Here is a 25,831-nt window from a genome sequence, read left to right as displayed (position 1 = left end):
TGTCCTTTCTGTCTGTCTCTGTCCCTGGCCCCCTTTGCCTGTCTGTCTTTCTGTGTATCTCCCTGACCCTGTGTCTTTCTTCTTTCCTTTCTGTCTCCCTTCCTCCCTCTGTCTGTCTGTCCAAAGCAGCATTCCATCCCCCTCCCCCCACACCAGTTCCCTGTGCACCTGCCCCTGTGTCTTTCTTATTTTCTTTGTGTTTCCCTTCCTCTCTCTGTCTGTCCAAAGCAGCATTCCATCCCCCTCCATTTCCCTCCCCCCACACCAGTTCCCTGAGCACCTGCCCCTGTGTATTTCTTATTTTCTTTGTGTTTCCCTTCCTCTCTCTGTCTGTCTGTCCGTCCAAAGCAGCATTCCCTTCCCCTCCATTTCCCTCCCCCCCCCACCAGTTCCCTGTGCAGCAGCATTAGCGTTTCCTCTACCCGCCCCTGTCCCTTCCCCTTCCCCTTCCCGCGGGCCGGACTACAAAGGTGGTGATTCCAGCAGCGCTTTTATCAGTCTCCACACGCTGCTTCGGGCCCTTCTGCCCTGATTTACTCTGGCACGTCCCTGATGACATCATCAGAGACGCGGCAGAGCAAATCAGGGCAGTAGAAGGGCCCGAAGCAGCGTGTGGAGACTGATGTACACGCTGCTTGAATCGCCATTCGGACCCGCGGGAAGAGAAGGGGGTGGGCGGCAAAGGAGAAACGGAGATCAGCGGCGGCGACAGGAGAAACGGATAACGTCGTCTGGCTGCGGTCCGGCTTGTGGAGGCGATCGGGTGGTGACGTATTCGCGCGCATGCGCACTCCTTCGGCCACAGACCTACAGCGCACGGAACACGAAAATAGGACTGCGCATGCGCGAGTTAGCCTTTTATTATATAGGATAACTATACAAAAACAAACACGACATGTACTTTTAATGCTTACAATGTTAGCCTACATGGTAAGTAGACGCGGCCGCTGTACCTAATCGCGGCAAATCGTGTACCTAATCGTGTACCAAATCGTGTACCTAATCGCGGTCACTATGCTAATCGTGATTAGCATAGTGACCGCGGCTATGGCTGCAAGTCTCCCCTCCCCCCAGCGATCACAGCAGGAGGGCACCCAACCCCTCCTGTAGACCCCCCCCCAACGGCCCTCCCGACAATCGCAGCAGAAGGGTACCCAACCCCTCCTGCCGGTCCTCCCAATGGCCTCCCCTAAGATCGCCGGCAGGAGGGTACCCAACCCCTCCTGCTGGACCCCCCCCCCCCAACGAACCCTCCCACCCCGGAACCCCCTTAGTCTTACTTTCCAAGTTGGACCGGACGGCTCCTCACACGTATGGCCAGCAGGCTTGCCTCCGTCCAAATGAGGCGGGCCCGCCCCTACCCTGCCCAACCCACAGGATCCTAGGGCCTGATTGGTCTAGGCACCTAAAGCCACTCCCGCTATAGGAGGGCCTTAGGTGCTTGGGCCAATCAGGCCCTAGGATCCTGTGGGTTAGGCAGGGGAGGGGAGGGGCGGGCCCGCCTCATTTGGACGGAGGCAGGCCTGCTGGCCAGACGAGCGAGGAGCTGTCCGGTCCAACTTGGAAAGTAAGACTAAGGGTGGTGTTTCGGGATGGCGGGGTTTGTTGGGGGAGGGTCCGGCAGGAGGGGTTGGGCACCCTCCTACCAGTGATCATAGGGGGGCTGTTGGGGAGCTGGCAGGAGGGGTTGGGTATCCTCCTGCTGCGATCGTCGGGAGGGCCGTTGGGGGGGGGGGGTGGGGTAGGCAGGAGGGGATGGGTACCCTCCTGCCGCGATCGTTGGGGAGGGCTGGTTCTGTCGGCATGAAGGGCTGAGCACCTTCCTGCCGGCGATCGTCGGGGGGGGGGCGGGTTCTATTGGCAGGAAGGGTTGATCTGACAAATGAGGAGCCAGTATATTGGGGGGCGGAGTCAATGCGGCAACGTGCAGGTGAAACACAGGTAAATAGCGGTTCCTAGAAGGGGGGACATTGGCCTGCGGGGACAAATCTATTCACCGTTTTTGCGGGCGGTGAAAGGATTTGTCCCCGCGTCTGCGGCGATTTGCTAATGAGGTCACCATAACCCGCAGCCAAACCGCAGCCACGCAGCGGTTCGCTGCGGGGATCGCTCCCCGTGTCATTCTCTACCCTGAAGCAAGCGTTCGCTACGGGCTAAGGCGGGAGACATGTTAGTGAAGCATTTCCTCTTCTTGCTGCCGGGTCCTGCCTACTTTCTGTTTCCGCGAAGGCAGGACCCGGCAGCATTTCCCCCAACAGCTCCTTGCGATGCTGGTCGGCCGAAGCAGGGAGAGGTTGGGGCGGCGTCGGCTTTTGGGCGTGTTATTGGCATCGGCTTTCGGGCCTGTTATTGGTGGCGGTTTGGGTCCTGGTCCCCGATGGCAGTTTGGGTCCTGGTCCCCGATCGCAGTGGCAGTGTCTTGGGGGAGGGCAGGGAGAAAGAAAGAAAAAGGGCAGGCAGGGAGACAGAAGGAAAGAAGAGAAACAGAAAAAAAGGAAAGGGAGGCAGAGAGAAAGAAAGGGCAGGGAGAGAGGAAGGAAAAGTTGGGGGAGGGAATGAGGTGTGGAGGAGAGGAAGCATACAGGCTAAAAGGGAAGAAAGATTGGATGCACAGTCAGAAGAAGAAAGTGCAACCAGAGACTCATGAAATCACCAGACAAGGTAGGAAAAATGATTTTATTTTAAATTTAGTGATCAAAATGTGTCTGAATTTATATCTGCTGTCTATATTTTACACTAAGGTCCCCTTTTACTAAACCGCAATAGAGTTTTTTAGCGCAGGGAGCCTATGAGCGTCGAGAGCAGCGCTGGGCATTCAGCGCAGCTCCCTGCGCTCTAAAAACTGCTATCGTGGTTTAGTAAAAAGGGAGGGGGATATATTTGACTATTTTTGTATGGTTGTTACTGAGGTGATAGTGCATAGAGTCATCTGCTTTGACCTCTTTGAAAAACCCTGGAATAGGAATGATAATTAACAATTCTATGAGTACAGTGTGCGTTGTGTTTTTTAAAAATTTTATTGTTGGTAGATCATTTTGACTTGGTAATTTTAAAAGTAGCTCGCAAGCCCAAAAAGTGTGGGCACCCCTGCTCTAGGGCATCTAACTCATAGGTGGTTCAGTTTGGTGGTCAAAAATCTCCCCTAGAGCCCTCAGATAGAGACTTGAGAGATTTAGTGAAGTGCAGATAAGCAGATGCCTCAGGGCCTGCAAAGAGACAAGGTGAGTTCCTGCAGGAGTCCTCAGGACTTCCTATTCAGGGGTTTACTCAAGATTTTGTGAGTTTAATGTGTGTAGCTTATTTAAATTATCAGGAGTTGCAGGTACCCTCTGGGGTCACGCCTGTGATTGCACAGGTGGGTTCGCCCTCTCGGAATGCGGTCCTCCTGCCTAAGAGTCATCTGCAGGACACAGAGCGGTCCAGTTTGTGAAGGACTGGAAGGAGTTGAGATCAGAGTCGGTGCTCTTAATACCCCAGTCTGAATTCTCAGTCTTGGAAGATGCAGGGTTTTCTCAGACAATGCCACAGCAGTGGCCTATGTCATCAGGCAGGGAGGCACTGAGAGTGCTCCTTTGAAACTGGAGACCAAGTTATTGTTTCGCTAGGCAGTAGCCCACCCGCAAACTCTGTCAACAGCACACATATCTGGAGTGGACAATGTGCAGGCCGCCTATCTCAGCTTGCAGACCCTGGCCCCAGGAGAGTGGTCCCTAGCTCAAAGGGCCTTCAACAGCATTGTGCTTTGATGGGGGCATCCAACATTCGATTTGATGGCCTCAGCATTCCACATAAGTCTTTTGATTCTTCAGCTGATGATTCAAGCACAAAAGCACCAGCATGGATCTTCTAGTACAATATTGCCCCAAAAAAGGGTTGTTGTACATATTTCCCCCATGGCCCATGATGGGTTGGGTCATGGTGGGTTGGTAATCATGGGTGCTCCAGATTGGCCGCATCTGCTATGGTACGTGAATCTGGTTCGTGTATAGAGGGACAAGTGTCTGAAACTGCCACTGCATCCGACTCTGCTTCGCATGGTCCTGTTGCCCTGGAGGATCCTGAATGCTTTAGGCTTCTGGTGTAGTTCTTGAGTGTGCGGCCTTAGTGCGGAAGAGCTACTCTGAGATGGTTATTGCTGCTCTTCTCATATCTAAGAAACCAGTGACTATTGCAGCCTATGCTTTTCAGTGCTGATGTGCTAAGGAGAATGTGGAACTGGTGAAGACTTTAATGTCAGCAGTTCTAGCGTTTCTGCAGGATTGTTTTGAGAGGAGTTTGGCAGTTGGCTCCTTCAGAGTATAAGTGGCAAGACTTTTGTGTTTTAGGGCTTGAGTAGATGTGGCCTCTCATCCAGTTGTTGCCAGATTTTTGAAATGATTGGGGCTGCATCCTTCTCTGCGACAGCTGTTCCCAATGTGGGATCTTAACTTGGTTTTGTAAGTCCTCGGGCTCTGTATGAGCCTTTGCAAGAGGTGTCTCTGAGGGATCGTACCATTAAGACAGTTTTTCTAGTAGCTATTGCTCTAGCAAGAAGGGTTTTGAAGCTACAAACTGTGTTGTGGAGTGAGCCTTTCCTTAGGCTTATGGAGACGGGCTCCCTCTGCATGGTTCCTTCCTTCTGCTAAAGTGGTCTCAGCCTTCCACATCAATCAGAAAGTCTGACTATCTACATTCTTTCCCACAGGTTTAACCTCACACACATACTCACACACAAAGTTTTTGCATTGCTGGGTGTTAAGAGTTTTTTTTCTCCATTACCTAAAGGTGACAAATGATTTTCACCTCTAAGATCATCTTTTTGTGCTAACGAGCCCTAACTGCCTGGGAAAGACAGCCTCTAAGGCTCCTAGGGCTAGATTCACTAAGCCCACCGATCAAGTTCCGACCACTTAGCGACCCCTTTACGACCCAATTTCCCTCTGACCCGATCCACTAGTCTCTGTCCCAATCATCCTCCGATCTGCGCATGCAAATGAGGGGGAACAACATTCAAATGTATACAGGCAGCGATTCACTAAAAAAAAAAAAGAGGTGCGCTGACTGGGCTGGTCGATCCCAAAACAAGCGACTGCTGAGGACCAGTCGCACACGTCCCTGCCGACTCCTGCTCCATTGCTGCCCTGAAATCCCTGCCAACTTCCAGCCCTGCTCTCTGCCCCGAGCTCTGCCTCAATTTTCCAGCCCTGTTCTCTACCTTGAGCTCTGCCCCGACTTTCCTGCCCCGATCTTCCCTGCCCCGATTCTCCGCCTTTCTCTGCAGCACGAGCCTGTGGTTTTAACCTGCTTTAAATCTGCGGGTTAAAATTACGGGCTCGCAAGTAAAAAGTAAAATTAAAATTAAAAAAACACTGACATCAAACGCATGTGCAGACCATCTACAGCAGGGGTGTCAAACTGAAATCACATAAGGGGCTGAAATCTAAAACACAGGCTAAGTTGTGGGCCGGATTTTTTTAAAGATACTTACCCCCTCCTTTGCTGACGCACAGCGTGGACCCCAGCGCCGGTGGCGGCTTCGATGCTCACAGGACTTCTGTGAACATCGGATCAATTGCCGCCACCAAAACTCACGCCAGAAAAGGAAGGGGGTTAGTCTCGCCGGCTACAAAATAAATAAAAAGACTTTTCCTCTCTTTTAGGTCCTAGTTCACGCTTGCTGTCTAACACCAGCTCTGGCAGGATATACATTTTAAATTTGACATATCGTAATCACAAAATAGAAAATAAAATTATTTTTCTACCTTTTGTTGTCTGGTCATTTTGCTTTTAGTCCCAGGTTCTCTTTCTGATTTTGTCTGTCTTCTAATTCTCTTTCCAGTGTCTGCTGTCCATTTTTTTTCTCCTCTTCTCTCTTGCTCCAGTCCCTGTCTTCAACATATTGATTTTTCCCTTTCAACTTTTCTCCTTTTTTCTTTTCTTCCTCTGTCCACTCAAATCTCTCCCTCTTTCTCATCCTTCTCCTTTTTAAATTTTCAGCTACCTATCAATTTTCCATCTTCTCTTATTCTGTAACTCTCCATTTCCCATCTCACTCCTTTCCCAGCCTCCTATTTCTTTCTATCTCTCCTCCTCTCTTCTCTTGGTCCAACATTTTGCTCCCTATCTTTTCTGTTGTTCTTCTTCCCTCCCCCTTGATGCTGAACAATGAGATGGAAGGAAAAAAAAAGAAAGAGATGCTGCATCTCTCTCTCCCTTTCACCACCAAGCCTAACATTTCTCCCTCCCTTCCATCTCCAGATCCAACTTCTCTCCCTTTCTCTTCCCAACTGCCCCCCATCTCATCTCATCACCAAGCCTTGTGTTTGACACATATGATCTACAGGCAAAGTAGATGGTCTGTGCATGCATCTAGATGGCTGGAGAGTGATCCATATAGTCGGTGGGGGGTGTTCCTCCGATCACCCCCATTTGAATACAGGCCTGTTGTGAATCAGTCGGCCTGTGTCTGATCGGACACAGAGCGGAGTGAATCGGGCAGGTTAGTGAATCTAGGCCTAAGTTCCAGGTGGATTTGCACAGCTATTGATTAGCCTATATTGGGTGTGGTTATCAACACCAATTGATTAGAGAGCACATATTCTGAGGGTTGTGGATTCATGGGTAGAGTCCCAGGCATTGTCACCTGATGAAATTTGTAGGGTGGCTACATGGTCCACCTTTAATACTTTTACAAGATTTTACAGAGTGGGGACAGTAGCATGAAAGGACACCACTTTTGGGTCCTTGGTGCTCACAGCAGGCTCATCTGCCCCACCCTAGACTCAGGGGACTGCTTTGATACATCCCACTGGTTCAGGACTTGCATGCCTTTTACACTAAAAGGAAAGATTAGGTTTTTACCTTGATAGTCTTCTTTCTAGTAGAAAGGTATATGAGTTTTGAAGGCCTGCCCTGTCAGATTTCAAATAGCCTGCTTCCTGTCACAGACATGTATGTATTTTCATATCTTGGTGATTGTTGTTAGATAGTCCCAAAGAGTACTGATTGATCTCTCTGTCCCTATGAGAAAAACAAGAGGCTTGACAGCTATATAAGTGCTAGTGCTGATCGCACTAAGGTAGGTGGCTTGTTCATTTCCACCTTGTTCCCACTTATAATTATATTGGCATTGATTTGTTGCAGATCAGAACAGAATTGGCTGGTTGGGGAGTACCCTGTTTCCTGCCTCCTTATCTCTCCTCATAGGAATTGTCAACTGCTTTGAAATGAACTGAGGAGATGGGCACAGGCCAGAGATACAGGAGGCAAAACTGAAAGGAAAAGGTAGAGGATGTTTTCTACAAACTCATGAGTAAAGGAGAATAACTCACTGGTTCAAGACTCGTATACCTTTTTCTACGAGAAAGAAGATTATTGCTGTAAGAACTTAATCTTCCTTTAAAGTAGTGGATCCAAGATGTTGAGAGTGGTTGATTAATGTCATGGGTTCATAAGTAGTCTGAAAAAGTTACATGTATGAACGATTGTAACTTTTTTTTTTTCTTTTTACATTTATCTATATATACTAGTCTTTAAGCCCGTTACATTAACGGGTGCTAGAATAGATGTGTGTCTATCTTTCTCTCTCCCCTTGGCTGCTGTCTGTCTGTCTATTTTTATTTGTTTCTCTCTCCTTGGATGCTGTCTGTTTTTCCCTGGCCCCGTTCTGTCTCCCTGACTGCTTTTCCGTGGCCCCCTTCTGTCTCCCCCCCCGAGCAAAGCTGTCTGCCCCCCAACACACCCCCTCCAAAGCAAGCCTCTTTTCCTCTCCCTGACTGTTTTTCCGTGGCCCCCTTCTATCTTCCCCCCGAGCAAAGCTGTCTGCCCCCCAGCACACCCCTCCCTCCAAAGCAACCCTCTTTCCCTCTCCCTAACTGTTTTTCCGTGGCCCCTACTGTCTTCCCCCCCCCAAGCAAAGCTGTCTGCCCCCAGCACACCCCTCCCTCCAAATCAACCCTCTTTCCCTCTCCCTGACTGTTTTCCGTGGCCCCCTTCTGTCTTCCCCCCCCCCCCCGAGCAAAGCTGTCTGCCCCCCAGCACACCTCTCCAACAAAAGCAGCCCCCTTTCACCTGCAGCACTGGCACGACACCCTCCAGCCATTCCTCTCAGCTACCTGGAGTGAGTGCTTGGAGTGCGAGAGGGAGCGGAACCTGGGTGTGTTGGGCGCGGCGGGGGAGGCCTCGACCGTCCCAGTTGCAGCTTCTTTGGCCTCGGTGAAGGTTCCAGCCACCGCCCGGAACAAGTTTAGGTCGCTAGCCCTGTGCGGGGGCAGCACCCGACTCTCCGCCGGTGTTTTGGGGACAGTCTTCAGCGGCTCGGAGCCCTCCTCCCGGCAGCCGCCACCAGCGCCGCAAGAGGGAGCGGGGCCTGGGCGGGTTGGGCGCGGCGAGGGAGGCCCCAACTGCCCCAGCTGCAGCTTCTTCGGCGTCTGTGAGGAAGGAGAGGTTAGAGAGGGATTGGACTGGTGAGGAGCTTCGGGGGCTGCTGCTGTTCTTCCACCATCTCAGGCCCTTGCTTTTCCGAGTTGCCATTGTGACGTAGTAAGCGCGCATGCGCACTGTTGCCGGCACAGCGCAACAGAACAGGGATCAGGGAAGCACGCAGTGAGAGTGCGCATGTGCGCTTAGCATTTTATTATTATAGATAAATACACACACTCACACTCTCACTCACCCACTCACACTCACACTCTTCTGCAACAGACAAAGAAAGTGCCTGTCACAGGGGCACAATGCAAGAATATTAAAGTGGTCTTTCTCAGGATTTCCCTTCCCACAGAATCTCCAAAGCACACTTGGACAGGAAAATCAGGCTGGTCTTATTTGAGAATGCAAAAAAACCCCACAACAATTTTTCTCTCCATCCTTTGCAAAAGACAGCAATTGTCAGGATCTTCAAAACACATAAAAGAAAAGAAAACAAACACAAGTGATCTTGCAGCAAACAATAATGTTGCCCACTTTGACTTAAAAAAACAAACTAGGATTCTTCCTTTCTCTTTACCAGAATTTCAGGGCAACAAGTTTATTCTCTTTAGAGTTCAATTAATAAGCAAGAAAAAATATTCCAGTCAATTCAGCTTCTTCTAATTCTGGTAAGAGCACAGTACACACAGCACCTCCCCTCCTGAGGAGCACAGCTTCTTAAAAAAAAAAAAGGTAACACAGTATTTTCTCTTCTCTGAAAGCATTGACCTTAGCAGGGCAGGGCTTTGTGTCAGGTCAGAGCACAAACCCATTCAGGAGATAGAGCCAACCCACTGATCTTTCCACCCAAAAATATGAGGCTTTCAGAGTTCCATGGTCCCTGCACAAGGCTTTATCACAGAGCAAAACCTTTTCAAAAAAGAAGACCCAAAACTTTGAGGAAACATGGGACTTAAGTTTCAGTCCCTTGCTCTGTGCCACAAACATATGGCCTGTTTTTAGTCCACACCCAGGAAAGGTAAAAAGATTAAGCTAGCTTCAGTATCTAACACTTGCACACTGACACAGTTTTTGTCTAGAGTTTAATGCACAACAGTGATTTCTCCTTTCATTTGGTCTACACCAGGGGTCTCAAAATCCCTCCTTGAGGGCCGCAATCCAGTCAGGTTTTCAGGATTTCCCCAATGAATATGCATGAGATCTATGTGCATGCACTGCTTTCAATGCATATTCATTGGGGAAATCCTGAAAACCCGACTGGATTGCGGCCCTCAAGAAAGGACTTTGAGATCCCTGGTCTACACCAATGGTGACATCATCCAATAAGAGAAACCTATACTATCCAAACCAAAAAGACCTCAAAGACTTGATCAGAGATCTTGGTCACTAAGTCCAGTGCTGAGCTTTGATGTCTAGACTCAAGCAGTGGAACTTGTTGCATGAAAATGTGCAAGTTACAGATCAGAGGAAGCATCACCAAGCTTTTTCCACCTTCTTCACCCATCAAGATGGGCTCTGCTTCTGCCTTAATGTGAGCAGTCTGAGGCAATTGGAATTGCCTGTAACACGAAAAGTGGCATCTCTTCATTGACAGCCTATCCTGCAGCATCACCTCAGTCCTTCTATACTAGCATTCTTCAGTGCAAGTCTTGAGGGTCATTGGCTATGCCCATTCATACTCTGATTCTTCCCTCTCCTTAAAGAATGGCATGGGGATGGTTTCCCATGGTTATCCACGGGGATGGGAACGGTGATGAATTCTGTCACCGTGTCATTCTGTAAGCCATGCTGCTCTTTAATGGAACCAAGTACCCGTCTCTTCCACTGGCTCACTCAAGAGCACCTCAAAGAGGATTACAACAGCATCGAGATCTTACAAGGCACCTTGAAGTATGATGAGTAGGGCTGTGAGGTCATTGGCAACTTCAAAATGGTGGCATTCCTAATGTGTCTCAAAGATTATCTTGCCAAGTTTCCTTGTTATTTCTGACTATGGGACAGCAGGGGCACAAAGGCACACTACTAAAGGCAGGACTGGCCACAGCAGACCAAGTTCTCTGTGGGAAGAAAGAACATCAAATGGGAACCACTGGTGAACCCCCAGAAGGTGCTGATGCCACCACTGCACATCAATGAAACAATTTGGCAGAGCTAAAGATAAGGATTCGGCAGCCTTCAGGTACTTTCAAGACATCTTCCATAATCTGTCTGAGGCAAGCTAGTGTCTTTGTTGGACCACAGATAACAAAGATCCTGGAGTGCAAGGAATTTCGCAATAAACTAACTAGGAAGGAGAATTGGCTTGTAACAGCTTTGTCGCAATGGTTTGGGACTTCCTGGGCAATCACAAGGCCAAAAACTACATGGAATTGGTTGAGAATCTAGTGAAGAATTACAATAAAATGGTCTGTGGGATGTCTCTCTCAAAGTCCATGTTTATCTTGAGATATTCAAGGAGAACATAGGACCATACTCAGAGGAGCAAGGTGAGTGTTTCTACCAGGATATACTGAATTTTGAACACCTCTACCAAGGACAATATAATGAGAACATGACGGGAGACCTTGTTTATCTGGGGGCTGATTCGTTAAAGTGACTTACAATATAGTCACAAATCTTGAAAAACTACTCGCTTCTAAATCTTCTGTGGTCATCTTTGTATAACTTCAATATAAATACATGTTAATTGTGATTCATATGTTGCTTTTTATGACTTTATAAGAATGAAAAGATGGAAATTTGGCATTTTTATTTTTTAATTAAACTGCAAAGTTTGACTATCCTGGTCACAAAAGCAAAGTTTTATGGAAATATAAGGCATTTTTTATACTTTTTAGGCAAGAACAATTAGGAACGAAATTTTGATATCCTGGTCATAAAAGCTACATTTTCTATACTTTTTAGGCATGAACAATTGGGAAATTACACTTAACTGCCCAGGAACAAAAATCGTGTTACATAGGGCTCCTTTTATTAAGCTGTGCTAGCAGTCTTAGTGCGCGCTAGACGCTAATGCCTCTATTGAGCTTGTGTTAGTTTTTCCATGTAGCGCGGGGGTAGCGCGCGCTAATTTGCAGCGTGCGGTAAAAACGCTACCACAGCTTAGTAAAAGGAGCCCATAGTGTTTTTTAATTTTTAAGGTTTAATTTTTAAAAAATACTGCAAGTAGGTCTTACTTGCTGTCAGGTATCTAATAATAGTAGGATTCACAATTTTTATATGCTGTTTTCATAGGTAAATTGGTGCATTATCTGCAAAAATGGGATTTTATTAACGTATCCACTTTATACACGAGTAAATGTACACATAAGGAGGTGTTTAATTTTTAGTGCTAAGAACAAGCACAGATGGCAGTATTCTAGTCATCTATGCATGCATATGGTCATACACACACATAACTGGGCTCTTTTCCACTCACTGCGATTTTATAAATACACATGTAAGAATCAATGGTGCATACATTATATTACATTATCCTGTATTCCAAAATTAGTTCAGAGCGGATTGCATAATAATAAAAAACCAAACTAGAAACAAACATTCTAGAAATCACAAAGCCAAGTTAAAATACAAATATAAACTTCATCTCAGGTAGATGTGGACAGAGTGCAAAATTATGCATGTAGATTAAAACATCTTTAATTTATGCACATTCTTTAGAAATCTAGGCATCAGCATTTGCATCAGTTCTAGGGTTGGTGTAAATGCTCATGCTTGCAAGGTAGGTGCAGGTTATACAGTATTACATAGCTAGCATTTTATGAAGAAAGATAGGCACCTACTTTTCTTTATAAAATAGCACCTAAGCAGGTGCCTGCTTTCAAGCTTAAAGTATGCGCCTCCTTATAAAATTGCATTATTTAATGTATTCATTTACCAGCTGTGAGGAGAAGAGTTTCAAGGAACGGGTTTGCATCCACACATACATTTGCATTTTCAATAGCATGCATGTAGTTTAACACAGTAAAAATAGCCACATAAGTGAGCAGTTGTAAAGATGTGCAACTACTTGAACAACCTAGTTTAAAATGCTATGTGAGTTTGTTTGCTAGATGTTGGCTTAATCCCCTTTTCTTACATTTTTGCAGCAGGTGATGCTCATGTTGGCAATAACAGAGATGGAACACTAAAAGAAACAGTGACGCTAAAATGGTGTACACCAAGGACCAATAGTGTGGGTAGGTGTATAGGCTTGTTTGAAAAGACCCATTTCAAGTAGACATTGAGACTGGAACTGAGGTGTACAGCTTGGGACATGCTCAGTTCCAGTGGTATTTAAAAAAAATATTTTACTGAGTATGAAGCTGCCTGTAAAATACAGTACTTAAAAGTAGTACAGGAGTGCACATGTATTTGTCAGCACATACAAGGGGAGCAGCCATCTTATAGATTTACATGTGCACAAAAAGAGTAGCATCAGCGCAGCATTTTCTGCATGTAAATGCCAGCAGTTACATGTGGAAATGGCAAAATTGCCATTTCCCTATGTAATTGCTCAGGGATCTCAAAGTTCCTCTTTGAAGGCCGCAGTCCAGTCGGGTTTTCAGGATTTCCCGAATGAATATGCATTGAAAGCAGCGCATGCACATAGATCTCATGCATATTCATTGGGGAAATCCTGAAAACCCGACTGGATTGCGGCCCTCAAGGAGGGACTTTGAGACCCCTGTAAAATTGCTGGTCCTGATCAGAAATTTTTTATTTTTTTTTGAGGAAGAAATAAGCATCATGATTAAAGAGAATTATTAACTTAGGCCCAGATTCTCTAAATGGTGCTGTTGTCGGAGACCACCTTAAAAGCTGCTGCCAATTGCATGTCATTCATGCAGCGGCACCGTTTAGAGCAGTGGTTCTGAACCCTGTCCTGGAGGACCACCAGGCCAATCGGGTTTTCAGGATAACTCTAATGAATATGCATGGAGCAGATTTGCATGCCTGTCACTTCCATTATATGCAAATCTCTCTCATGCAAATTCATTAGGGCTAGCCTGAAAACCCGATTGGCCTGGTGGTCCTCCAGGACAGGGTTGGGACCACTGTTTTAGAAAATCATGCTTCTGGCAAAAGTAGGCACTGGAAATGTAGGCCAGGGTTTTCAAGGGTTTAAATTAGACACAAGTAGTGCGCTTACCGGCGCCTAAGTTAAAGCGCCATTTATAGAATATGAACCTTAATCCCTCATGTAATGCTCTGATGAAACAAGCACTTTAAAAAATTTTACATGTATCTCTAGGATGGTGCTAAATCTGATGGGGAAAGTTTTTAAAAGATGGGCAATACACTTGCAAATTTTTGCTAAGATATGCTTAAAACCACACCCAAGATATACTACCTTGAATTCTCTGCATCCTAGTGAATCTCCATGTGTAAATAGAAGCTTTCTAAATTGCCATTTACTCGTATTTGTGTGTACAACCTACATATTCTAATATCATTATTTGCATAAGGAGATGCTTTTAAAACCTAATCTTCTTAGATTACTTTTGTTTTGCAGTACTTACTGTCTATATTTGAATATAAACTTGCCCGAACATAAACTAAAGTAACATTGTTTCCTCCAAAAATGGAGGAAAAAAAATATTAACTCGAATATAAATTGAGATTAGAAATTAGAGTTATGTTAAAACTTTTTTTTTTTTCTTGAAATTCTTTATTCATTTTAAAACTGACAAACAAGTGATTAATATTAAAACATTACATTACTAATAAAATATACAGCACTTGACATTCTTCTACATATAATCCATTAAAGTAGAAATTATAACCCTTTCTCCCCCCACCCAACAATTCTTCAATGAAATTTTCATAATACAACAGAAATCCAATCATTAAATAAAAATATTAATCATCCAATTCCCCCCCCAATAAAATACATGCATCCATCAGAAAGGAAAACGATGTTCATTCATTACAATAATTCTCTAATGGCCCCCAGATCTTTATAAACTTTTTATCGGTGCTCTTTAGCTAAATAAATTAAAACTTAATGGGGTGCTTTTCATATAATTTGACCACAGTGTACCTCAAATTTTTGTTTTCTAGGTAGGTTTGTTTTTTGACTTGGCATTTTCCTGTTGCTTCTTTGTACTTCAAACTTGATTGGAATCATGAATCATCATTTGCAGTTGCCTGAGGATTTTTTTCCACACTCACCTCCTCTCATTTCAACTAATTAGTCATTGCAGTGATAGATCTCAGCCAGAGACTGCACCAGGTTGCTTGAATTGGAAAATAATAGTAAATATTGAATAACTAAGGCCAGTATTGGGCAGACTTTCACAGTCTGTGTCTTCATATGACCATTTGGTTGAGAATGGGCTGGGGAGGGCTTCGATGGCTGGGATGGTTTAGATGGGCTGGAGTGAGCTTTAACAGAGACTTCAGTAGATGGAACTTAAGCACAGTACCTGGCAGAACTTTGGGTTCTGGCCCAGAAATAGCTAAGAAGAAGGAAAATTTAAATTAAATCAGTAATTTAAAGAGTGGGTAAGGTTGGGCAGACTGGAAGGACCTTTCGGGTCTTTATCTGCCATCATCATCTATGTTACTGTGTAAGAACAAAATTCCCAAAGCTGCTTTTCATGCATCACAGCGAGAACACCTTTTAACACTCTGAGGAAAACTTTAAATTATTTTAAGTAACTTAAATTCACCAGCTTAGTGAGAACATGCAGGATGGGTTACAATTGGACATAAGGACTCCTGAGAAAGGAAGAAACTACTGAAGCATGGACCATATTGGGTCCTCTATATACCTATTAACATCTGGACTATGCTGCCATATATATTTTATATTTAATAAAAAAAACTTTTTTATGATGGACTCTTGGACTCCTCCTGATACTTTGTGGCTTTTTTCCACCACTTTGTTTTTACCAGCAGGTATTACTTCAGGATTAATAGTAATACAGAAAAATATCCTTCCTCCAGCTCAACTGGAACCAGTCACCAACCAGTTCAGGAACTGTACAGTGAGAACTCTACCACCTGTTGGAGATAGAAGAATATTGAATTGTTTGAGCTACACATGTTCCTAATAAGGCACTGCATAATTCTTTACTCTATATTAGAGATAGACATGGGGGAAAAAATCTGTCCCCGTCACTGTCCCGTCACCAGACCACTGTCCCTTTCATGGTCCCATCCCCGCCGTCCCCTTCACTGCCCCGTCCCCGCAGCATCCACCCTTCCCTCTCGCCATCTCACCACCCTTCAGTGGCCTGAGAATCTCCTTCCCTCCCCCTTACCTTCGCGGCGTAAATAAACTTAAGGGAGGGAAGGCGGCGGTCCCTTTCCTACCTCCGGCCAAATCTATCTCCCTCCCTCAACCTTCGCAGTGCTTTAGAAAAGAAACTGATGCCGGTGAAGCCTGCCTGTGCCACCCTGCAGTCGCGTGTGTGTGGGCAGAAGCTTCTCCTCTGACATTTGTCATTTTATAAACACAAATAAAACAGAACAAGGTTCAACAAAACCCATCTCCCCTCCCTTTCACAAATATCCCCTTCACTATTGTGAAAACTGAACAAACCAAATTACTACAGAATGCTACATAGAAAAATCAAGCTAACAGAATACTTTAGTCACACATGGCAAGAATAATGTTAGGGGAGTGCAACTAGGGCAATTGCCCCCTGGTCAGAGAGAGAGCTCTAAGCCAGCTAGAAGCTAAAGATGCACAGCCTGGACTTTGCGGTCCCCAGTTATGTCTAATACCAGCTCTAGCAGGATACATATTTCAAATCTGAAATATTCTAATCACAAAATATAAATTTATTTTTTTAGTTTTTGTTGTCTGGTAATTTTATTGGTCTCAGGCTTTGGTTTTAGGTTCCTTCTGTCTTCATCGTGGCATGGCTGGCTCCTGAAGGTAAAATAGGCACAAGAGGAGCTGGGGAGTAGATGCTGTGTCTGACACGGGCACAATTTTTTTTACCACAGGAGTAAGACTTTTCGCCGCTCCTACGGGATGGTAAAAGGTCTTGTCCCCATTCCTGTGGTAAACCAGTTGCAAATGTCTCCATTCCTGCGGATTTACTGTAGTGACCCACGGTTTACCGCAGTAAACGGTCCCCGTGTCATTCTCTACTCTGTATTTCTAGCTGCTGGTCAATGGACACACAACCCACAAGTTCCTTTTGGAAGACATAATCAGCCTAAGTTCTTAAGATAATTGGGATAATTGGGACTTGAGCCATATAATATTTTAAGTAAAATGATTATTTTTCTTAGTGGAGGAGAGTGAATAGTGAAGTGCTGCAAGCGTCTGTACTGGGACTGATGTTATTTAACATACTTATGAATGATCAGAAAATCAGGACGACACATGAGGTGGTTAAATTTGCAGATGGCACAAAACTATTCAAAGTTATTAAAACACATGTAGACTGTAAAAATTTCAGGAAGACTTTCAGAAATGCCCCCCCTTCCCTTCCCCAGTACCTCTTTAACGTTTCCAGTACGAGCAGCAATCTCAACCTGTTGCTCGCACCAGCACTGACTTTTTCTATGACATCACTTCCTGGACCTGCACCTAGGAAGTGACATTAGAGGAAGAGCTGGTTGGGGTTTGGGGTTGGCGCAAGCAGCTGATTGGGGTTTCTGCTTACGCCAGGATCGTTATAGAGGTATGGGGGAAGGGAAGGGGTGTATGCGGTAGTGGGGGGTGGGCGCTCCCACCAAGATAGCGCCCAGGGTGGACACCCCCCCCCCCTCTTTCTACACCACTGTTTGCCCTTATACTATCCAGATAACGCTGGGCAATCTAAAAATATTTAGTGGCTCTCGCCAGAGTGCTACTTAATATCTGTCTCAGTAGGGCCTTATCCCGGTAGCAGGTGCTTCTAACCAGATAAGTCCTTTTAATCTGTCATTATGGTGGTTTTTCTGTGTCTTTGCAACTAAGTTATATATGTTCACACACATTTTATTTCCTTACAGAACTTCATTATTGCACTGGAGCATACCGAATCTCCCCAGTAGATGTAAATAGCAGACCATCTTCCTGTCTCACAAACTTTCTTCTAAATGGTAACTTACATATTACTTTGAAACATTTAATATCTACTTCTTACTTAATGCTGCATTTCAGACCTGAGTGTGATTGGTTTACTTCTACGAGAGTACATAGTATGTAAAAAAAATGATAATTGAAAAATCCTTTTAGTAATCGCAGCAATTTAGTAAGTTTGTCTGAATATCAAGAACAAACCCTAATAATATGGTAAAATAAAGATTATGTTTTTACACACACACACACCACATCTTCTTTCTGCATAAATTTAGTTGCTTTAAACCACTAAAAGAATTCATCTCAATTTATACAGGTCGTTCAGTTTTGTTGGAGCAGCCTCGCAAATCAGGCTCTAAAGTCATTAGCCACATGCTTAGTAGTCACGGAGGAGAGATTTTCCTACATGTCTTAAGCACCTCCCGTTCCATTTTAGAAGATCCCCCATCCATCAGTGAAGGATGCGGAGGAAGAGTCACAGATTATAGAATTACAGTAAGATTCTCAACTCCTTGAATTTTTGTACTTATGCCTTTTGATTGTTTTTATTGCAAAGTGATATTAAAGATACATTTGTAATGCTATAAAACATATAATGTTATAATTTAAGCTAAGAAGAGGGTAATTTTATTAAGGACTGCCTAACTTGTCCACTAAATACTTACATACTATAAGTTACATCAGTTAAACGGGACGAAAGTGCACAAAACTTTCTCTTTTGAAGTCACATAATCCCCCATTGTCTCAGGTATAGTTTGAGCCCACCAGGACAGATAGGGAAAAATGTTTGAGTACCTGAATGTAAACCACAAGGCACCAAGGAATTGATACAACCACAATCATTTCGTAACATTGTTGCTGCTTTTTTAAGATTGGAGTCCATGACTTCGATAGCCCTCTACAACGCATCCATATTAACAATAGCAGACTTTGCCATCTCTCCAAATTGCAAGTTCTCTTCCCCGGTGGCCGAAATCTCTCCAACCTCCATGCAAAGTGCTGATGTCAGGGTTCTAGCAGCTGTCAGCTCTCCCGCTGCTCCTCCAGGGCTAGACACTATCCTTTCCTTTTGAGAGGACTGTGCTATCTCCGTCTCTGCAGGGCTTCTACTTTTGGGTTGGAGAGGAGCCTGTCCCTGATCCTAGCTCAGCAAGACTTGTCAGAACTAAGGTTCGCCGTTGGATCCGACGTCCCATCCGGATCCGATGTTACCTCTTGTCGCTTGGCACGTCGGTACTCCCATGATGGTAGTTTGAATTAACCGCCTTGGGTTTCTGGCCACTGGAGAACCAGGCCAGGTGCTTCCCCATAAGCTGAATATCGTGAAGAAAGAGATAGCAAGAAAAAAGGAACACTCAGGTAAACTTCGGCGTGTGTCCAAGCATGAGATTTAAGCTCAGTTTTTGCAAGATGAAAGCAGTACTCTTCACCTGGGGAAAATTTTCTCCTGTACTAGACTCACTTAAGATTCAAGGGATTCAGTTGGTTTTCAAACTGTAAGAGTTTTAGGTGTCACTCTAGATAGATTCCTTACTTTCATCTGGTCTGTTTCACCAGTGTAACATCCTTCTTTGCACATTTTCTATTGGATGATATACACCACATTAGAAGATGAACATTAGAAGATGACTGTTTTTCCCATAAGAAATTCTACTTCATACTAACACAAATTTTTACAATCATTCCTTTAATGAAAAAAAATTGCTAAGATTCCTCCTCTATTCAAACCCACGCTGCTTCTTGTGACCCTGTGTAAGTCACTTAATCCTCCCATTGCCCCAGGTACATTAGATTGTGAACCCTCCGGAACAGACAGGGAAAATGCTTGAGTACCTAAATAAACTCATGTAAACCGTTCTGAGCTCCCCTGGGAGAACGGTATAGAAAATTGAATAAATAAATAATCTTGTTTGGACAACTGCAATTCTGCATATAATGGACTGACGCTCTGTATGTAGTATTAGATTTGAGCTGGTACAAAGTACTTCAATTAAGCTATTAGGTGGTGCTAAAAGATTTGATGAGTTAATTCTTTACTTCATGATGAGCCAGTGGCTTTTCGTATTTTATTAAAGATCCTCATTATTGTGAACCAACCATGCTTTTCCACTGTGTCTCACAGATCAATCCAGATACTTGTGAATTGCGCCCATCTGCGAGCAGGTAGACATAAAGAGAGCACTAGAGCTCTGCCATATAGCCTCCTGTGCAACAGCCCCACTCTCAGGTGGATGATCACAATCTGTGCAGTTCTGGATTGACAAACTTTTCCCAAGAAGCAACTCCCACCCCATTGTGATTGCCCATTTCCCTTCCTTTCTATTTTTTTGATGTAATTATATTTCCCATTCCCTCTTTCCCGCCTGGTTTCGTGTTAGTCTCATTTAGTCTGTGTACTCCCCCTTTATCTTTAACTAGAGCTGTTTTTATTTTTTTTATATTATTAATTTTATTGTAAACTGTTTAGAGATTTTCTGATAGACGGTATATCAAGTTTTTAATAAACTTGAAACTTCACTCATGGCCTGTCTATAAGGTGTAGTTGAGCCTGAGGGTAGTTAGGGAACCTAGATTAGCCTGGGGTGCAAACCTGGGGGTGCCAGGTTCCTCCCCATCCTCGCCTGGTCCCTCAGTTTGTTCTTTTTAGAGATGCTTCTCTCCTGTTTCTGAAAAAGGAGTTTTTTGGGCAAAGGTTAGCACTAGGACTTGGAGGAAGGGAGTCGAGGGACAGTCGAGGGAGGTCTGCTGTCTGCCTGGAGCCAGAATACGAGATGTGACAGCCTGTCTTGATAGGCTTCTCAGGCCCAAGGACCACTTCCCAATGCTGCTCATCCACGTCGGAACGAATGACACTGCCAAGAACACTCAGGAGGGCATAGCTAGAGACTTCGGAGCTCTGGGGGAGAGGCTGAGGCAGACAGGAGCACAGGTAGTATTCTCTTCAATTCTTCCTGTTAGGGGCAAGGGAAGAGACAGGGATGAACGTATTCTGAAGACAAATGAGTGGCTACAACGATGGTGCTGGGAAATGAACTTCGGATTCCTGAATCACGGGGAGGCACTACAGGGACTCCAGGGATCAGACGGACTCCACCTGACCAACAGAGGTAAGAACGTCTTCGGACACCGAGTAGCCCGCCTGCTTCGAAGGGCTTTAAACTAGGTAAGTTGGGGGAGGGTACCCATTTATATACCGGAGCAGTAAGTAACAATCCTGATAAGGTGAACCAAAACTCCACTTCTAAGTCAGAGGTAAGTACCCTTGCTGCAAAAGATTCGCTAGGAGACACTCTAATTCAGATGGGTAACTCTCTAAAGGAGTTTAGACACAAAGAGTGGAGAGCTATGTATGTAAATGCACACAGCCTAGGGAATAAATTTCTAGAACTAGAAACAGAAATAGTAAATGCAGACCTAGACGTGGTAGCAATATCCGAAACATGGTTCACTGACTCTCATGGGTGGGATATAACTATACCAGGATATAACCTGCTTCGCCAAGATAGAGAGGGTAAGTTGGGAGGTGGGGTAGCACTTTACATCAAAGAGAACATCAAGACAACTAGGATCACAGATGTCAAGTACACTGGGGAATCCATCTGGGTAAACCTGGCCAGAGGCGGAGAAAAATGCCTATACCTCGGTGTGGTATACAGACCTCCAAGACAATCGGAGGACAAAGACACAGAATTAATTGAAGACATTGAGAATATCACCTTACGGGGGGACGTTGTCCTGTTAGGGGACTTCAACATGCCTGATGTAGACTGGAACACATTCTCAGCAACAACTTGTAGTAGCAAGAGGATATTAACATCCATGAAGGGAGTACAGCTCAAACAAATGGTACTAGAGCCCACTAGGGCCCAGGCCATCCTGGACCTGATACTTACGAACGGGGAAAGCGTCACGGAAGTCTTGGTGGGAGAAACGCTGGCAACCAGTGACCATAACATGGTATGGTTCAACCTTAGAAAGGGCTTCCCTAGATCACAAACAAAAACGAAGGTACTCAATTTCCGGGGCACTGACTTCGCAAGCATGGGTGATTTCGTCCATCAGACGCTACAGGCTCAAGAAACAACGGATGATGTGGAAGCTATGTGGTCAACACTGAAAAGGACACTACACGAAGCAACTATCCGCTACATAAAATCGGTAAATAAACAACAAAGAAAGAAGAAACCCCGTTGGTTCACTGATGAGATCTCACACCTAGTCAAGGACAAGAAAAGAGCATTTCTTTCATACAAACGCACCGGGGAGAAAGAAGCTAAAATTGAATACAAGACAAGGTCTGCAGCGGTCAAAACAGCAGTCAGGGAGGCCAAACTACGAGTGGAAGAAACTCTAGCAAAGAACATTAAGAAAGGGGACAAATCCTTCTTCAGGTATATTAGTGACAGACAGAAGAACACAAACGGGATAGTACGTCTTAGAACAGCAGATGGGATTTATGTGGAAACAGATTCCGAAAAAGCCAAACTACTGAACGATTACTTCTGCTCAGTCTTTACCTGTGAGGCACCTGGACACGGGCCACAGCTGGAAGCAAAGCCAAGCATGGAAGACCCATTTCAGAATTTTGGGTTCTCACCAGCTGATGTTTATAGAGAACTGTCAAGACTCAAGGTGAGCAAAGCCATGGGACCAGACAAATTGCACCCACGAGTACTCAGGGAGCTGTGCGATGTCCTGGCGGAACCGTTAACCATGCTCTTCAATCTCTCCCTGAGTACAGGGAGAGTCCCCCTGGACTGGAAAACAGCTAACATCGTTCCTCTGCACAAAAAGGGTTGCAGAGCGGAGGCTGCAAATTACAGACCAGTGAGTCTCACATCAATAGTGTGTAAACTCATGGAAACACTACTTAAATGTAAATTAGACACGATTTTGGATGAGGGGAATCTAAGGGATCCTAGTCAACATGGATTCACTAGGGGTAGGTCATGCCAATCCAATCTTATCAGCTTCTTTGATTGGGTAACAGGAAAGCTGGACTCGGGAGAGTCTCTAGACATAGTGTACTTAGATTTCAGTAAAGCTTTCGACAGCGTCCCACACCGGAGACTATTAAACAAGATGAAATCTATGGTGAGACACTAATTGCATGGGTCAAAGATTGGCTGAGTGGAAGACGTCAGAGGGTGGTGGTCAATGGCACCCTCTCTGAGACATCGGAGGTGACCAGCGGAGTGCCACAGGGCTCGGTCCTGGGTCCACTCCTTTTTAACATATTCATAAGAGACTTGACCCAAGGGCTTCAGGGTAAAGTAACTCTATTCGCTGATGACGCCAAACTATGTAATATAGTAAGTGAAAGCAATCTGCAGGATAGTATGACGCAGGATCTGCTTACGTTGGAAAACTGGTCCTCGACATGGCAGCTGGGCTTCAACGCTAAGAAATGTAAGGTTATGCATCTCGGTAGCAGAAATCCATGCAAACCTTACACCTTAAATGGAGAAACACTAGCTAGGACTTCAGAGGAAAGAGACTTGGGAGTAATCATCAGTGCAGACATGAAGGCCACCAAACAAGTAGAGAAGGCCTCATCCAAAGCAAGGCAACTTATGGGATGTATCAATAGAAGCTTCGTTAGCCGCAAATCTGAAGTCATAATGCCACTGTACAGAACCATGGTGAGACCTCATCTGGAGTACTGTGTGCAATTCTGGAGGCCACATTACCGTAAAGACGTGCTTAGAGTTGAGTCGGTTCAGCGGATGGCCACTAGGATGATCTCGGGGCTCAAGGGTCTCTCGTATGAAGAAAGACTAAACAAATTGCAGCTCTACACTCTAGAGGAGCGCAGGGAGAGGGGGGACATGATTGAGACATTTAAATACATCACGGGACGTGTCGAGGTGGAGGAAGACATCTTCTTTCTCAGGGGACCCTCGGTCACAAGGGGGCATCCATTCAAACTCAGAGGAGGGAAATTCGATAGTGACATAAGGAAGTATTTCTTCACAGAAAGGGTTGTAGATCACTGGAACAAGCTTCCAGAGCAGGTGATCAAGGCCACCAGCGTTATTGACTTTAAGAATAAATGGGATGCCCTAGTAGGATCCTTACGAAGGTCGAGTTAAGGAACTAGGTCATTAGTACTCGGACTTAATGGGGTGGGTCAGTAGAGTGGGCAGACTTGATGGGCTATAGCCCTTTTCTGCCGTCATCTTTCTATGTTTCTATGTTTCTATGAAGCTCTGTGATCCGGTTTGTGTTGAGGGTACTTGCCCTACTGCCTGCCTACTGTATCTGCATTTTGGCGTGTGGTTCTTTGAAGATCCAGGTTGCAGCTTTGGCATGCCAATTTTTGGGGTGTTCTTCACCTTATTCTTTTTCAGAGGCAGAAGTTTTTCTGTCCATGGTTTGGTCTTACTGCTCTGATAGCTACAATACTGACAGTGAAGCTGCTGCATGGGAGGCTATATGGCGGAGCTCTGGCATTCTTTTTATCTCCACCTGCTGGTAAACAGGTACAACCCACAAGTATCTGGATTGATCTGTTGGGACTAATGGAAGGAAAATTATCAGGTAAGACCTAATTTCTCCTTCTGTATCCTTACAGTTCCTCTTCAATACACTAATTTCCTATACTTCGGCCTGTTCACAGTGTTTCAACACAGTAGCTTATTCAGTATGAGTACCTTCTTTTATATATTCACTCAGAACCCTCATTTCAGCATTTTAATTCAAACATTATATTAGATATTTCAAAAGGAAAAAAATACAGAATCCAAAATTATAATCATAGTTTTGTATGAATACAAATTATAACACCTTCCCAAACAAGTATCTAAGGTTCAATGGACTCTTGTTCATTACAAAAAACATGGCAACATAGTACACCTCTTCCCCCCCCCTCGCTTCCTGTCCCCTTTGCCTTCCTGACCCAGAGCTTGGTTCAGCTTCTGATCTGTGAGCATTACCTAGAAGAGTATAATCTATATATATAAAATCGGAGGTATGCATGTATGTGTGTATGTGCCGCAATCATGCAAAAACGGCTTGACCGATTTGAACAAAACTTTGTATGCAGATCCCTCACTACCTGGGATGATATGTTCTGGGGGTCTCGCGGCCCACCTGCACACGTGGGCGGAGCTACAAACAGAAAATCAGATTTCACCCATTCATGTCAATGGAAAAAATGTAAAAATTGCCATTCTCACAGTATTTAAAAAAACTGCTTGACCGATTTGAACGAAACTTGGTATGCAGATCCCTCACTACCTGGGGTGATATGTTCTGGGGGTCTCGCGGCCCACCTGCACACGTGGGCGGAGCTACAAACAGAAAATCAGATTTCACCCAGTCATGTCAATGGAAAAAATGTAAACAGCTGCCATTCTCACAGTAAATCAAAACCGGCTTGACCGATTTGAACGAAACTTGGTATGCAAATCCCTCACTACCTGGGGTGATATGCTCTGGGGGTCTCGCGGCCCACCTGCACACGTGGGCGGAGCTACAAACAGAAAATCAGATTTCACCCATTCATGTCAATGGAAAAAATGTAAAAAGCTGCCATTCTCACAGTAATTCAAAAATGGCTTGACCGATTTGACCGAAACTTGGTATGCTGATCCCTCACTACCTGGGGTGATATGTTCTGGGGGTCTCGCGGCCCATCTGCACACGTGGGCGGAGCTACAAACAGAAAATCAGATTTCACCCATTCATGTCAATGGAAATAATGTAAAAAGCTGCCATTCTCAATGTAATTCACAAACGGCTTGACCGATTTGAACGAAACTTTGTATGCAGATCCCTCACTACCTGGAGTGATATGTTCTGGGGGTCTTGCGGCCCACCTGCACACGTGGGCGGAGCTACAAACAGAAAATCAGTTTTCACCCATTCATGTCAATGGAAAAAATGTAAAAAGCTGCCATTCTCACAGTAATTCAAAAACGGCTTGACCGATTTGAACGAAACTTGGTATGCAGATCCCTCACTACCTGGGGTGATTTGTTCTGGGGGTCTCGCGGCCCACCTGCACACGTGGGCGGAGCTACAAACAGAACATCAGAGTTCACCCATTCATGTCAATGGAAAAAATGTAAAAAGCTGCCATTCTCACAGTAATTCCAACTTCCTGGGGTGATATGTTCTGGGGGTCTCGCAGCCCACCTGCACACGTGGGCGGAGCTACAAACAGAAAATCAGATTTCACCCATTCATGTCAATGGAAAAAATGTAAAAAGCTGCCATTCTCACAGTAATTCAAAAACGGCTTGACCGATTTGAACGAAACTTGGTATGCAGATCCCTCACTACCTGGGGTGATTTGTTCTGGGGGTCTCGTGGCCCACCTGCACACGTGGGCGGAGCTACAAACAGAAAATCAGATTTCACCCAGTCATGTCGATGGAAAAAATGTAAACAGCTGCCATTCTCACAGTATTTAAA

At 45.0% G+C, this 25,831-nt stretch overlaps 1 protein-coding gene across 1 annotated transcript in view; it reads left to right on the top strand.

Annotated features, from left to right (window-relative positions):
* The window catches only part of INTS13 (integrator complex subunit 13), a 151,918-nt gene that overhangs the window by 86,985 nt on the left and 39,102 nt on the right, over positions 1-25,831 (top strand). The window contains exons 9-11 of the mRNA XM_033951172.1: positions 12,495-12,584; positions 17,344-17,433; positions 17,730-17,908. Coding sequence (XP_033807063.1) covers positions 12,495-12,584; positions 17,344-17,433; positions 17,730-17,908 — 359 coding nt within the window. The remainder of the gene's footprint in view (positions 1-12,494; positions 12,585-17,343; positions 17,434-17,729; positions 17,909-25,831) is intronic.

Source organism: Geotrypetes seraphini, chromosome 7 (genome assembly GCF_902459505.1).
Source record: "Geotrypetes seraphini chromosome 7, aGeoSer1.1, whole genome shotgun sequence".
NCBI classification, from domain to species: domain Eukaryota; kingdom Metazoa; phylum Chordata; class Amphibia; order Gymnophiona; family Dermophiidae; genus Geotrypetes; species Geotrypetes seraphini.
This window is presented reverse-complemented; position numbering and strand designations above follow the sequence as displayed.